The following is a 16096-nucleotide window of genomic DNA, read 5'->3' as shown; positions in this document are numbered from 1 at the left end:
TAATAGGACAGTCAAACATCAAACTGCTTTAGTTGCTTTAGTAGGGACAATAATTCCACATCTGGATGAGTATATGAGATAAGTGTGAACTGTAGTTTGGAATTGGGACACAGTGTTCATTACTCTGCTGAGCAAATGGGTGATGAAAGTTATTTATCTCCGTCTTTGTTTTCTGTCACATAGACTCACACTGACACACATCTGCAAATGCATTCAGGCACCCCTCTGCAACAAATATTTACAAACCTCCCCTGTACAATCAACTGGCGCTGTATCTCAACAACCACATGTACAGTATTAACACACATGTTGGCCGTGTGAGAGGACGTCAGCAGAATCATGGCCTTAAGAAATGAGGCGACTCGTGTTTGGAGTGTTAATCTTCATTCCACATTTTTCTCTTTCCACTGCGCTCATCTCTCCCACAGTCACCTTAAATAGAGGAAGACTTGGGAGAGGAGAATTTAAATGAACCATTTTCCTTTAAAAGAGGGCAATGATGGACATTTTATGCACAGCATTTCTCTGACTGCCATCTCCATCTCCTCAGACATGCAGGCCTCTAGCATCGAGACACGTAGTGATTCACAGTCTCTTCTACACACGCCACTGTCAGACTGTGAGCTCCACTGTCTCCACAGCTGGTGTCAGTAAATCAGACTGCATATATGTCAAAATTATACCAAACGGCTGGGTTCTGTCAGTGTATGTCACTGCCAACTGTGTGTGTTTCTGCAGCCTAATGTTCTTGACTTGGATCGAGCAACGTTGCGGTTATACGATGGATTGGGTTTATGACTTGACATGTAAACCCAATTTTCACATTTACGAAAGAACTCCATGCGTAATGCGTTGTCAGTGTCACATTCCTATAAGATCTGATCACTGAGAGCTGTGAGTATGTGTGTGGTATATATATGTCTGCCCCTTTGTGTGTGTATGTGTCTTTTGTGGGTTTATAAATACCCTTAAGTGAGTCCAGATGTCCCCAGGCAGCACGCCGGTGGGTCTCATTCAACAGCAGTTCTTTGACTCTGTTAATGCCTTGTATATAAACCTCCCATAACAACTCCCATTAGATACAAATTAAGAGCGTGGGCTCACACTTGTGTGGGTGGTACATACAGTGCACATGTGTCTAATAGACTGTTTTTTCTCCCTAATAACTTCCAAACAAGTCCAATTAATTTGCCAACTGGGAAATGTATGTAAGTGTACAAAATCACCCATATTCCACCAAGTTATCTTCCACTCCACCCTCTTTCCCCAAAGAGTCTTCAAGAGTGGAGGATTTCAGCTACACTGGGTGTTTCATGCAGTTTTGTGCCCACAGACACGCTTCATGAACTTGAACACCGGTTTTCCACAGACATGTTGCACATGTTAATCTCAGCACTGCTCAGCTGTGACACACAGACCTGCACTTACTGGAAAACCAGAGAAAACTATTTTAGTTCATTGGGATGGAAAAGAGGAGTAACTGTGTGATAACAGTGTGTGTGAGGGTGAAGCTGGCTGTGAGTCTGGCCTACATACTGTCTGTCTGCTCAGACAGGGATATGCTTTTATCAGCTGACACAGTCAGACCTTGTAGGTGTTCAGATAAGATAACATGTCCTAATATGGCGTGGTTAGTCTCTCTCACAATAAGAGGCTCTTCAGGCATTAGTAAGTTCATGCTACTCATCAGTGTTTTTTCCTCCTCTACCTCACTAGGTACTATGAAGTCAGATGGGAAGCCCATGGATAAGTCTCGATTAGCAGTGAAGACTTCAGGGCTGCAGCGCTCCTCTTCTGATGCTGGTAAAGATCACAGGAATGGCACCGGTGGAGGTGAACAACGTAAACCTCCATCTGGCCTTGTCAGACCATCAACAGGTGGAAACTTTGGCTTCAAGAAACCCACCACGGCTATCAGTAACGGGACAAACCATGCCGGCACACCCACTACGATGAGCACGGGTGGCAGTGGCATACCCAGCGGCTCTGCAACTGTGGGCAAGATTCCCAAAACATCAGGTATTCCTGTCAAACCAGGTGCCGGTGGTGGCGGGGGAGGGCGTAAGACGAGTCTGGATGTTTCAAGCAGCGATCATAGCGGTTTTCTGTCCCCAAATGCCAGGACGTCCCTCCAGTACCGCTCTCTTCCTCGCCCTGCCAAGACAAGCACCCTGACTCTAACCCGACCGAGCTCGGCTCGCCCAGTAAGCACGACCATGGACACAGGCTCTGGACTGATGAAACCCTCCACTACAGCGCCACAGGGCTCGAGGCTCAAAGAACCCGCCTCAGGGCTCAATTCTGGTACAGGGTTTAGTAAGGCAGGGAGCCGTGGGATCCCAAGTCCCAGTCCTGTCAATCAAACAGACAGAGAGAAAGAGAAAGAGAGAGCCAAAGCCAAAGCTGTGGTATCTGACTCTGAATGTGGAAGTGGGTCTCTGAAGGGCAGTCCTGCTCAGACCCCCTCAGAGAATGGCGGGAAGGTACAGGGACTGAGACCCCCCAGCAGCAGCAAGGGCTTAGATCTGCCCTCGCCCAACACACACAGGTACTGAAGCTCATACTCTGCTACAGTCTACAGTATACATGCAGTACATTTTCACCCAATGCAAACACAAGTCTCAATATGCATTAACTTAATTATCTTGTGTTGCTTTTAGGTTATCTGGGGTGCGGAGCCTGGCGAAGCCTCCATCCATGGCCCAGCTTGACAAGCTGAACTCCAACAGCCTGGAGGTGGGGGTACAGGACTCCCTGCCTCCAAAGATTCCTCCGTACTCTAAGCTCCAGGACCTGGCCAGCTCAGCAGGCAGCTCCACTAGCTCCTGCCTCACCCCCAGCCCTGCCCCATTACTTAACGTGAACTCTTCGGCCTGCTTCTCAAGCTCCGGGATAGGGCTGGGCCCCAGGCAGGTCTCCTCACTCGGGGTGGAAGGGAGCGGAGGGAGCACCTCTCCCCTGCTCTACCCTCGTCTGTCTGGGCTGCATCGGAGCATGGAGTCGTTGCCGCTCCAGATGAGCCTGGCTCCAGAGCCCCAGATCAGGGAGAAGGATAGAGAGAGTCATAGTTTGGTGAGAGGCTACACCACCATAGAGTCCAGGGACAAAGAGAGACAGGAAGACAGAGGCCCTCCTGCCAGCTGGAGCTCTGGAAGCAAAGTCTCACTGACTCTCACAGACAGGTGAGTTCAACAGCAGACTCTTTTTATTCCACATCATTACTACTGCCATGTAGCACCATCTGCTGGTTTGTTGTGGAACTACAGCAGCATCATTCATAGATTGCACAGTGAAGGCACTTTTTTCTTTGCAACAATCACACATTCCTCCTGGTGCTGAATGCGCTGGTGGAAAGGTGAATTAGTTGGCATTTAATGACAAAATGATGTGCATAATTATGGAAAAGGGGTGGAGTTGTTTTGCGAGCTGTGGCATTTGCAAAGAGCAAAGAGCAGCACTTATTTGCACCTGCAAAGACAAAATAGAAATAATCCACAAAAAATAATGTTATAATAATAATGATTTTTCTGGTCTTATATCATAATGACTATACAGTATATCAGAATATTTTTACAAATTATATTTGTGTGTGTGGTGTGCATGTGCTTGTGCGTGTGATTTATTCTGAAAGCCAAAGTAAGAACGTGTAATATGAAATGTCAAATAGCCCCTACAACAATTTTGTGTTACATTTGTTGCAAGTTATTTTTCATAATGAGGAGGCTAAAGTTCAGGCAACCTTTTGGATGCACATCAATCCACACACACACGCACACACACACTAAGACTAAGGCTTCACTAGGCTGTTATTACTACAGGCCTATTATCAGTGCTGCACCAGCCTCTCTGACTGAAGTCATAATTAGTGGCTGACACCAGCTGTCTGCCAGTCTTACTGTGCCTCTTTGTGCCTGCTGCCTGTTCTTGAGAGTTTAATGACTCCCTGCACCAGTGGTTAAATAATGACATTGTTTAATCCCCACAGTTCTCAGAGGGACAGAAACACACTGCCAAAGAAAGGTTTAAGGTAGGTTGAAACACACACATACACACACACACAGCTAAACGCTCCACACACTGGACTGTCAGGCTGATTGTTGGACACCATTTGGGCACAGTCCTTTAATTGCACACATACAGAGATCCCATTGATAAGATCTGTTCTGAATGACGGGCTGTGGTAATCCAGCCTGCAGGGCTATTAGACATCATTCCTTTCACTGCTATTTCAACCCCTGCCTTAATCCCCCAAAAAATGTATCTAATTTGTGGCAGCATGTTGTGTATCTTTCCATTCTGATGTGCTGTATATACAATGCACTGTTTCACTGGACATCGTCTGACTAATGTATAATTTATGCAGCACACATACATACAGTGTTAAATTGCTTACATTTATCTACTCAGAGATGTCACTGGTCGCAACAGAGCTGTATATAATGAGTCTATTTTCATAATTATTGTTTGAAATATTTATCATAAGGGAAATCTAATCTAATGGGCTCTTTGCACAACTCCAATACTTGCTGAACTTAGTGCTGCTCCTTCATTTCCTGTCTTACATTATTGGACAACCTGATTAATCCAGGTGTGTCTGACCATTGTGACTACTCAGACACACCTGGATTAATCAGGTTGTCCAATAATGTAAGACAGGAAACAAAGGAGCAGCATTAAGTCCAGGAAGTAGTGGAGCTGTGCAAAGAGCCCATTGATCAATCGACTGATTTTTACTACAACATGACATACAGTATGACCTTGTCCTCTGTCTGTGTAGTTTCAGTGGTGCCTCCCAGGTTGAGGAGGAAGGGAAGGAGAAAGGAGAGAGGAGACACTCCCACACCATCCTCAATATGACAGACTCACTCACTCTTCCACTGCTGTCACCACCAACCTCCCTGCCCCGCACCTCTAAGACCAGTATGGGTGTGTACTGTATATCCGTGTAGACACACTCTTATGTATATATGACTATTGACTGGATATTAACTACAATAGTGCTAAACTACACTGTTTTCTTGATAGTGCCCAGCCCTGTTGGTGGGCCTCCAAGGATGACTCGATCCAACAGCATCCCAACACACGATGCTTCTATGGAGCTGTATGGAGCATCTCCACTGGGCAGCACGCTGTCGCTGGCTGAGCGGCCCCGCAGCATGGGAATGGTTCGCTCAGGATCCTTCAGGGACAAGGATCCCGATGAAGGTGAGCCCACTGACTGATATTTGTTACATAATGTCTGGTGAAGTGTTGTTGTTGTGCAGCTTGATGTCTAATTGGTTTATTTTTTACTTTCCATTCACAGTTCATGGGTCTGTACTCTCTTTGGCATCCAATGCCTCCTCATGCTACTCCTCGGTGAGTGTGGGCGGCATGCAGACTCAGGTAGATACAGTTCAGTTCAGTATGTGGTATTGTTTCTATTTATGTATGAATGTGTATGGATGTTTGCGTACGCAGTGATGGTTTCTTCTCGTCACACTTTTGACAGTAAACACTTCAAATGAAACTTCTTCCCTTGAAAGCTGCCCCCCCTCCTCTCCTCTCCTCTCCTCTCCTCTCCTCTCCTCTCCTCTCCTCTCCTCTCCTCTCCTCTCTTATCTTATCTTATCCTCTTCTCTCCTCTCCTATCCTATCTTATCCTCTTCTCTCCTATCCTATTCTATCTAATCTAACGTCTTAACTTTTATTCCCTCTGCTACGAAAGGCTGAGGAAAGGATTCAGGGAGAGGTAAGTGTTTTCTTTCCTGCAGTTTCTTCTTCCCCGTTTCATCAGTTTCTTTCCTTTCATCCATCACTTTCATCCCTGTGGTCTGTGGGAGAAATACTCTGTCGTTCATTTCACGAACACCATCCATTTTATTTACTCATGTAATGTCAGTCCTCTTCAGCTTTAATAACCTTGGTCATTTTGTAATACAATGCTCTCTTGTTTTTCCTCACAGCAAATCCGCAAGCTGAGGAGAGAGCTGGAGTCATCGCAGGAGAAGGTGTCTAACTTGACCACACAGCTGACAGCAAACGTACGTACTGTTGGCCTTTTAACCTCATTAACGTGACAGTGCCCACATTAAGTGTTTTAATTACATGTTTTTCTTAGTGGGTTTTCTCAGGAGAAATTGTTCAGATGAAGTAATTTAACTTAAAGTCTTCAGGGTGTATTCTTAAAGCAGAAGTGAGTGATCCGGTCGTTTTCGCTAATGCTGCGTTCCAGGCAGGCTTTTGAAATCGTAAATTACAGCTTCAAGTCACAACTTACGACTTTGTAGCGTTCCAGGCAACCCACTCGTGTTTTTCCGACCTGTTTTACCGGTGAAAGTCACTATAACGGCCACTCGTAACTTCCGACCGGTGAACTCGTACCAGATCGAACTGGTACCACTTCACGGTCGGAAAAATACGAGTTTCCTTGAACGCACCATAACAGTCCTCGTCGCTACGTCACCACATTCACGGCGTTCCTTGGCTGCACACACAGCCCTGCATGCCGTTCTCTCTCCTCATTGGATAAAAACTGTAGGATACGATAAATGTTTTCTCTTCGGCTCAGAGCAGAGCAGAGGGACTGAGAGACCCGTGTTTCAGTCCAAACACTCTATGTAAGTGATTGCTGTCGGAAGATATAACTATTTAAGACTTATATTAACACAAATATATCACTCACTTCTGCTTTAAATAAATGACAGTTTACTCAGAAATGTTTTTTCAACGATGAAAGACAATTTTTCAATGTGCACATGGAAATAAAGGAAATGCTCCTAACTTAGCAACACTGGCAACTCATTTTAAAAAACTGGGCATCTTAAAAACTGAAAATTCTACAAGTGAAAAAATAATAATCTGACACTAATGGGTTTGAGTGACATTTTGATGTCATCATTTCAGCCCCGCTATGCAACCTTTCACCTCAAGGCAACTTTAGAAGTAGTTGTAGCCCCTCCCTCTGATTTAACACCCATGTACTTGTCACTCATCTTGATGAACTGTCCACCTCCATCACATGAGGCCTGAGGCTGAGGTAACTGATACTTAAAACGACCCTGTCAGTGTTGGACAAGGAATAACAGGCAAAGAAGGATCAATATCAGGCTGCCTTTAGCTTTGTTGTTGTTTTGTATCTAATGCTTCCTTCATTTAGCTTTTTTTTCAAATGATTAGACTAAGTTTAGGTAAATAGTTTTTCTGTGTCACGGGGTCACAGACTGATTTATTTTAACGTGAAGACAAACGAGACTTGCGTAGTCTACTAAACCTCTTTCAGATTAAGGTAGTGTACCAGTCTACTGTAGCATTGTTTTTTTTTTTTTTAGCTCAGACCTCAATCCTTTTCCCTTCACTATTTAATCAACCCATCCAAACTCTTGCTGCCCTTCCTGTCAACCAAGTTAAGGAATTTACTTTTGATATGAAACAGCAAAGAGACACACAGAGAGTGATTTAATATCAAAGCTGTGGTATGTCAGTCATAGATCATTTCTCTCCAGTCTCAGCACATTTCTTATCCGTGCGGGCCTTGAATAATGCTCACCTCTTCCTGAACTTCTCCCCAATCCACTTAGCTCAGCCACTCACACACACATACACACAAAAAGGTGCCGCACCCTTTCTTTCCACTCTGAAAGGTTGTTAATGAATGTCCACCCTGTCAGCGTTTTCATTGGTGCATGAATACAGCACAGGCATTATGCAGTACAAATCAATCAAGGGTGTGTGTGTGTGTTTCTTCCCACAGGATATTTTTTCCAAGCTCTTTGACCTTATGCAAGGGGAAGGAAAAAGCAAAAAATGCTCAGATGACAATATAATTAGATAAATGACTGGGGTGTAGCCATTATTTTTATACGTTTTATAAAGGAGAATAGGGAAGTAATTTTCTTCTCTACTACCGAACTAAGGTGGATGTGTGTGAGGGAGAGAGATTAGGGAGGAGGGGAATGTTCTGCAGGAGGCAGCCTTTTCAGCCTTTGTGTGTTATTCAGCTTTTTAACACCTTGTATACAAGGAATAAAAGTCAAAGCAAATGTAAAATGTGTGCCAGAATGGGTTTGAGTATGGTAGTTCGTATCTGCTTCTTTCAGAATTTTATCCTGTTTCCTGTTAGACAAATATACATAGATGATTGGTTTAAGGGGTTTTGGTTCTTTAATTTATGTTTCTTCTTTTCCAAACAGGCAAATCTGGTTGCTGCCTTTGAGCAAAGTTTGTCATTGATGACAGCCCGGCTTCAGAGTCTGTCAATAAGCCATGAGCAAAAGGTAACACCGCCCAACGCATCCTGAATGTTATACTGAAATGCTGAATTTCTTCCACATTCCACCATTGTGCTCGTCGTCTGAGCAGTGAGTCTAGAGGTTGCAGCGTTTGTGCAAACATAGAGCGAGGTGACTTTGATCACAGCCTGCAGTGAGGAGCTAAATGTAGGTGAGAGGCCGAGGCTGCAGTTACACAGTGAGAAGAAGATGCTGGATCAAATGGGGGGGGGGGGGGGGGGGGGTTCTTCACTTTAGGCTCAACAATAACATCAGAGTGCAAAACATGCACGTGCACTCACGGCAAACATCACATTCCTGCATTCTTCTGCCTTTGTATCGGTTTTGGTGCGAATAAACCGATCGGTGCCTGAGGCGGTGTTCAGTGAGTGTTTGTGTGTGTGTGTGTGTGTGTGTGTATAGATGTGAGGAGTCTCTCTCAGTGCTTCATGCTTTGCTGCTCCCTCTGAAAGCCCCGTCTAGACCGCTTCAGAAAGTCTTTGTTGTTCGTGCCAGCGCGCTGACCTGTGAGGCTCAGCCTGGAGCACAGGCTCTTTAACCTCGAGGAGATGGGCCCGGTGGCTCCATTTATAGTGGAGTGGGATCGACTTCAGCACACAATAAATGGCACAGAGAGGCTCTGCTGTTTGGGACTCTTTGTCCTTTTGAACTGCTCACATCATGAGGGAGATCAAGCCCGAAAGGTGTGTGACCTCTTACTGAGGGTTTTAGTTGCAATGCTTGACTAAAACATCAGGCAACGCCACTCTTTCCTTAAAAAGTAAGAAAGAAAGGAAAAGAACATAATCAAGTTATAAACAAGTGTCATACATAGTGAAATACTACATTGCCATGGTCTTAGATTATTTACAATATGCCAATTTCTAGAGTGTGCAAATAGGATTATCAAGGAATAATACATTTCCAAAAGGTATGAATTTGACCCGGAGTGAATATGAAACACTTGTGATGAAACTTTTAAACCTATCTGCTTCTTTAAATTCAGTTACACAGCTCAAACTGATTCATCCTAACCCAGCTCTCTGACATTTATTCATTTTATGTTTTTGCAGGACACAGAACTGACGGATCTACGGGAAACCATCGACACCCTGAAGGCAAGGAACGACGAGGCCCAGGCTGTCATACATGGAGCTTTAAACACCTCAGAAGGTTTGGAGATTCACCAGCTGAAGCTGTTTCTTCTGCCTCTCTGCACATCTGCCCGTGTTTTGATGTTGACTTGCAGTATCTTGGTTTCCAGATATGCGTATTCGACGTCAGAACTCATGTGAGAGCATCTCAAGTCTGAACAGTCTAACCAGTATGTCGAGTGTTGGCAGCTTCAAGGACCAAGACGCCAAGAAGAAGAAGAAAAAGAGCTGGGTAAGAATGGACGCATGTGCTGCCTTGCATTGCAGTGTTTTACTCTCACAGCCTGATGTTTGTCTGTGTTCAGCCTGTTCACCTTAATGATAACGACAAAGCAGCATGAAACATGAAGTGTGACCAGTCTTTCCCTCCTCTGTGTTGTGTTATTTTGCTCTTTTAGGTCTTTGAGGTGAGTGTAGTCATTGTGCTCATAAGTTTCTTTCAAACAGCATGATGGGCCATCTAAAACAGCAACACAGTTTTCAAGTACCCTCCATCTCTGCTGATTCATTGCCAAGGCTACTGATTGGCTGCCTGTTCAGTGAATATTTTAATTGCTGTAATTCAGTTAAAAGTGGCAATCAGTAGACATGATGTTCCTCTAAAAGTGGTTCTCAGTTGTTAGTTATGTTTTCTTTCATTTCCTATGTGCTTTATTTTCTATTTTATCCTCCTGTAAAAACTCACGCAGGCAGTACTATGACCAACATCCAGCTTTACAAAGATAACCCGTACTCACCCAGCAGCTGGGGTCTATTGACTGTGTTCAAAGATGGATGATGTCTCTCCACTTCCTCCCAAAGGCCAAATTAGCTCACATATTGACCCAGTCGCATGTCAGTTAGTTGTCAACTGAGATGTTATACTCCTGTTTTACAGCATCAAATAACTAATTAAAGCCAAACGTATTAGAAATTGAACACCTACTGCAGCCAGCCACTGGGAGGGGTTTCAGTATTGGCTGTTTTGGCTTCAATATTAGGGAACTGTTACATCATCCATCTTTATATGCGGTTATTGTCAGGTACTTAATCTGCAAAAACACATACTGACTGTAACATTGGCCTGTTTGCAGAAAATTATTAAAGGGAATTGTTTGTCATTTTGGAAATTCAGTTATTTATTTTTTTTAGCTTTAGATATTACATTTGCCACCAGCAATTGGTTAGCATAGCTTAGCATAGCCACTGGAAAAGGAAAGGAGAAAGCTTTCCTGATTGTCTCAATGGCTAACAAAATCTACATCTCTGATGCTCAATCAATTTCTGTGTAGTTGAATCAGGTTGTGCTTTGCGGTGAGTTGCACACTATGGAACAATGACAAACTATTCCTGTACGTTCAGCATGTGTCAAATTAACAATTCTAACACAACTTTTTTTTATCCTCGTAGTAATAAATATAGTCAACCACTGAATATTGGTTCAATAGTCTTTCTGTCTCTCCCTCCTTCCCCTTGCCTTCTGTTTCTGTGTAGCTGAGGAGTTCGTTCAACAAAGCATTTAGCATTAAGAAAGGTGCCAAAACCTACTCTGACATTGAGGAAATTGCCACCCCGGACTCATCAGCTCCCAATTCCCCAAAGATGCCTCATGAGGGGGGAGACGGAGGGGAGACTCAGCCTCTATCCCTCAAAACCTCAGCTTCTGCCACTTCCTCTGTGTAAGTACCCAAACACCTAACTCCAGCTCTCAGCTAAGTCTGTTTAGTCTTCCTGACTGTCTGGTCCTGATGTGCCTCCTGTCACCTTCAGGATCATGGAGTCGACAGAAGAGGGAGACAATGAGGAGACAGCGGTGTCGGATCTACGCTCAGAGCTTTGGGAGAAAGAGAGGGAACTGACAGACATCCGATTGGAGGCCTTAAGCTCCGCTTCTCAGCTGGAGCATCTTAGAGAAGCTATGAACAACATGCAGGTTTGTTTTTTACACTATGTGCACGTTCAGTAAAGTATATATTCAAAGTATAGAGGGATTATCAGTCTACGTATGTCACTCTAGCCCCGACGACATTCTATTGCGCATGTCGGCTGCAGAAAGAGAGCCACAAGAACCGCGATCACGTCTTGTTGTGCTGTTAGTTGCACTTAGCGTTTTGATAAAAATAACAAAACGCGCAAGTTTTATAGAATACCGTCAACTCACACCCCTTTCAAGGCAGACTTGAGAGAAAATAGTACATTGGAGATAAATTTCAAGCAATATACAGTAATGTGTTAAAGATTGGTTTGAATATACACGCAGACAAAGCAAATGAGTTGTGAAATGTTTACGACAGTGACTGAAGACAAGGTTACATAGTAATGGAAAGCTAGCTAAGATTAATTAATGGTATATTATTTTTAAATTACATACCCAGCCATGCAGGTGCAGTTCACGGTCAGAATGCAGTTGTTCTCCTTATTCACATTGACCCAGACTTTATACATGTCTTTGACTAGGCAGCACCTCAGTCCTCAGAGCCACAAAGTTTTGTAATCGTGTAAGAGTATGTCCTGAACATGATTGTCTGTTGCATAGCTGTAGGTAGGGATGCACATTGTTGTTTTTAACCGATAACCGACGCTCGTTTACCGATGAATAAACGTTAACTGATTAAAATGCACTGAGTATCTGTGGCTTGTGCCGATCGGCAACCCGATCCTCAGTCCTGAGAAGATGATTGACAATGTTCTTTGTTTGTTTTTTTGCCATTATAAAACCTACAGTCTATGTATAAAATACACACTTTTATCAATAGGTGATAAACTGTTGTAGTATGGTGACAACATCGCTAGCTAACATCGCTTTGAGTAAACCAGATTTGTGGAGTAAACTTCAAAGTAACCATGACAACCGGTGCGCACGCATCCACCGTGTTGGTAAACAAATAATCCCTCTATATGTAAGAATGATATTGCAGTTGTGTGGCGATGTAACTTGAGTTTTCACTGGCTCACGTTCTCAGTCAACGGTGGAGAATCTGAAGGCAGAGAACTGTCACTTGAAAACAGGAAGTCAGACCAATCTGCCAGGCTCTGGTCCCACCTCCTCCACCTCGCAGCCTTCAGGCCTGGCCTCTCTTCTGGGACCCTCGCTGAGACAGCCAATGAGCATGTCGCTCACCAAGTCCTTCAGCCTCAGTCTGAACGACTGCAAAGATCCAGGTAAGAGACGTTCAGAACCCTCTCCATATTTGACACGGATGAAAAAAAAGTTATATTTTATTCATCCACTGTTTCCTCCTCCTCCTTTCAGAAGTGTCCTCAGTTGACACAGTGAGTGTAACTTCACAGCGGGATGAGGTGTGTGCACGAGTACTGGTCCGCATCGGAGATCAAGCAGAGGTAAACACTGAACACCTTTTGCTAGAGCTGATATCCAATCAAGTTAGTGGCTTTAAAATGAACCATTTGGAAACCCTGCATTCTTTCTTTCTCCCTCCGTGTGTGTGTAGGACAGTAAACAGCAGCAGGATTATTACCTGGGCTCAGTGCTGGTCAATGCAAGGACTGACTGGACCTGTCTCGACTCTCTTATAGCGAAGACCCTCAGAGTAAGTCAATAATTACCCACTTTCACTGTGTAGACATTAGTGGTTCTCACAAATGGGCTAGCTGTGTTTTAATGGATTAAACTTCATACATTTTAACTTTGGCAATTGGATTTTTCTTTTTTCTTTTTGTTCAGGACTACCTAACTCAAGTGGACCCAACAGCCAGCCTGGGTCTGTCGTGTGATTCGTTGCACACGTATCAGCTGAGCCAGGGAGGCCTGAGGGTGATCGGAGGGGACAAGCCTCAGGCTTCACCTTTTCGTTGTCTCAGCAATGGTTCAACCCGAATATTTGTCACCTTAAAAGGTTAGTGAGTGTCCTCACCTGATAATAGAAACCATGCTTGTAGCTTTGCATGAACATGCATCACAAACCATTTTGATTTGGCTTATTTATGAGCATCTAAGCAGCCACTTGAATATCATTATGCTATGATTATCAACTTTTATGGTTTTGTCAAAATTTTGTTCACCCCCTTATTTTCCTCTCTCTGTCTCCATGTTTTTGTTTCTATCTCTAGGTCTCAGAGAAAAATGTGTCGACTCCCTGGTGTTTGAGACTCTGATTCCTAAGCCCATGATGCTGCACTACATCAGCCTGCTGCTGAAGCACAGGCGTCTGGTTCTGTCGGGGCCCAGTGGGACAGGAAAGACCTACCTAGCTCAGCGTCTGGCCCACTACCTCCTGCAGCGCAGTCGCAGCGACTTATCTGAGGCCGACCATGAATCCTGTCTCCTGGGCCGCAGCCCCGCTGTCACTTTTAACATGCATCGGCAGTCACAGAAGGTAACAAATAGCTCTGGAGTTTCATCAGCGAGATCTGAATACTGATTTATTCACAGTATATATTCATTTATTCATCTTTATTTTGCGGTCACAGGATTTGCAGTTGTATCTGTCCGACATGGCGAATCAGATTGACAGAGAGAGTGGAGGAGAGCTGCCACTGGTTGTTATCATAGATGACATCAGTGATCCAGCAGCCATCACTGAGCTTGTTAACGGAGCACTTACCTGCAAGTATCACAAATGGTGAGTTAATTCAAACTGTTTAAGTGTTTTACTAAAGATTTACTGTAAAATAAGATCTGGTTAATCAAAGTACACCATTCCCTCTGTTGGTTTTAACAGTCCATACATCATTGGAACAACAAATCAGCCCGTGAAGATGTCGTCTAACCACGGACTGCACCTCAGCTTCAGGTCAGCACAAAGACAGAAAACCTTTCCACAGCCACCTCTGCCTTTGAAACACTTAAACATATAAAAATGAAGATAATGAAACATGGTATCTCTTTGTATGTTGTCACAGAATGGTGATGTTCTCCAACAACGTGGAACCAGCAAACGGGTTCCTGGTGAGGTACCTGCACCGTAAAGCTGTGGAGGCCTACCAGGAGGAGGAGCAGGACTCCACAGGCCATCAGGCTCTCCTCCGTGTACTCGACTGGGTCCCTCAGCTCTGGTACCACCTGCACACGTTTCTGGAGAAACACAGCACTTCAGACTTCCTTATAGGTGAGAACAGAGAACAGAAAACAGGAAGGAGTAGTTGGTTGTGAAAATGAGAACGAAAAACTTTACAAAAATGTCTGCTGCCTCCCCCAGGTCCCTGCTTCTTCCTCTCATGCCCAGTATCAGTGGCAGAGTTCAGGCAGTGGTTTATCGACCTGTGGAACCACTCCATCATACCATACCTCCAAGAGGGAGCCAAAGACGGCATCAAGGTGAACACACACACACACACACACAGATACACTGCAAAGGGCATCACTAGTGGTAGCAACAAGAGTATTGTTGTTTTATACATAATTCTGTCTGTTCCCCAGGTCCATGGACACAAGGCAGTATGGGAGGATCCAGTGGAGTGGGTGAGAGGCACCCTCCCTTGGCCCAGTGCACAGCAAGACCAGTCCAGACTATTTCACCTACCTCCCCCCAGTATAGGCGCACCCAGTGAGGAGAAGAAGCCCCCCAAAGATACACCTCCACCCAGCACACTGGAGTCAGACCCACTGGTGAGTTTGTTTGAGACATGGGCAACATGTCAGTTTATCAGCCCATCAAGAGAGAATTAATTCAAAAATAATTTAGATAGTAGACAGAAAGGGCAGACTATGCATGAGACATAGTCTAGACTAGGCATGAAACAGGGGCACAGGGTTAAATGAAAGGAGAAAAGCGTCACTTCAAATTGCCAGGTTAGGTTGGAGAGAAGGAATAGAAATGAATAGAAACAGCAGTAATTAACTGTAGACTGTCAAGTGCAGCAGAGGAAATAATGTTTTGAACTTTAAAAGCTGGTGTCAAATTTGCACCCTTGTTTAAAGCAGAAGTAAGCGATCCGGTCGTTTTGGCTAATGCTGCGTTCCAGGCAGGCTTTTGAAACCGTAAATTACAGCTTCAAGTCACAACTTACGACTTTGTAGCGTTTCAGGCAACCCACTCGTGTTTTTCCGACCTGTTTTACCTGTGAAAGTCACTATAACGGCCACTCGTAACTTCCGACCGGTGAACTCGTACCAGATCGAACTGGTACGACTTCACAGGTCGGAAAAACACGAGTTACGAGTTTCCTTGAACGCACCATAACAGTCCTCGTCCCTACGTTACCACATTCACGGCGTCCCTTGGCTGCACACACAGCCCTGCATGCCGTTCTCTCTCCTCATTGGATAAAAACTGTAGGATACGATAAATGTTTTCTCCTCGGCTCAGAGCAGAGCAGAGGGACTGACAGACCCGTGTTTCGGTCCAAACACTCTATGTAAGTGATTGCTGTCGGAAGATATAACTATTTAAGACTTATATTAACACAAATATATCACTTACTTCTGCTTTAATCAAACACACACAAAGAGAGATTATGATCAGTCATCAGTTATTTTTAAATTTGTGTCACAAATGTATTTATCAGATGTCAATCAGTCACTGTAGTAATGACATGAGTCATTTTACTGATATTTTTTCACTCACAGTTCCTTGCAAGATGAATACACACTTTTAGCTCCAAAAATGTCTTGAACCAATATTCAAAGAAAAGAAAATAATGGGCAGTTTTCTATTTTTCAACATTTCACAAGCCAGAAGATTATCTCATATCTCAATGATCATAGAAACACTTGGCATGTTTGTTAATGCTAATGACAGTATTACTCATAAG

At 44.1% G+C, this 16096-nt stretch overlaps 1 protein-coding gene across 2 annotated transcripts in view; it reads left to right on the top strand.

The window, feature by feature from the left end:
* nav1a (neuron navigator 1a) overlaps positions 1-16096 on the top strand; it is a 90124-nt gene that overhangs the window by 71184 nt on the left and 2844 nt on the right. For both annotated transcript variants that reach the window (XM_083976124.1, XM_083976123.1), the window contains exons 9-30: positions 1717-2548; positions 2661-3182; positions 3986-4027; positions 4778-4926; positions 5026-5205; positions 5306-5385; positions 5946-6023; positions 8172-8255; positions 9323-9422; positions 9514-9635; positions 10877-11061; positions 11153-11315; positions 12346-12544; positions 12636-12724; positions 12835-12933; positions 13068-13239; positions 13454-13719; positions 13814-13965; positions 14065-14136; positions 14246-14451; positions 14542-14660; positions 14763-14951. In XM_083976124.1, the coding sequence (XP_083832250.1) occupies positions 1717-2548; positions 2661-3182; positions 3986-4027; positions 4778-4926; positions 5026-5205; positions 5306-5385; positions 5946-6023; positions 8172-8255; positions 9323-9422; positions 9514-9635; positions 10877-11061; positions 11153-11315; positions 12346-12544; positions 12636-12724; positions 12835-12933; positions 13068-13239; positions 13454-13719; positions 13814-13965; positions 14065-14136; positions 14246-14451; positions 14542-14660; positions 14763-14951 (4100 nt within the window). The remainder of the gene's footprint in view (positions 1-1716; positions 2549-2660; positions 3183-3985; positions 4028-4777; positions 4927-5025; positions 5206-5305; positions 5386-5945; positions 6024-8171; positions 8256-9322; positions 9423-9513; positions 9636-10876; positions 11062-11152; positions 11316-12345; positions 12545-12635; positions 12725-12834; positions 12934-13067; positions 13240-13453; positions 13720-13813; positions 13966-14064; positions 14137-14245; positions 14452-14541; positions 14661-14762; positions 14952-16096) is intronic.

This window comes from Trachurus trachurus, assembly GCF_905171665.1.
Source record: "Trachurus trachurus genome assembly, chromosome: 7".
Classification (NCBI taxonomy): Eukaryota; Metazoa; Chordata; class Actinopteri; order Carangiformes; family Carangidae; genus Trachurus; species Trachurus trachurus.
Note: the sequence above shows the minus strand (reverse complement) of the source record. Positions and strands in the feature narration are given on the sequence as shown.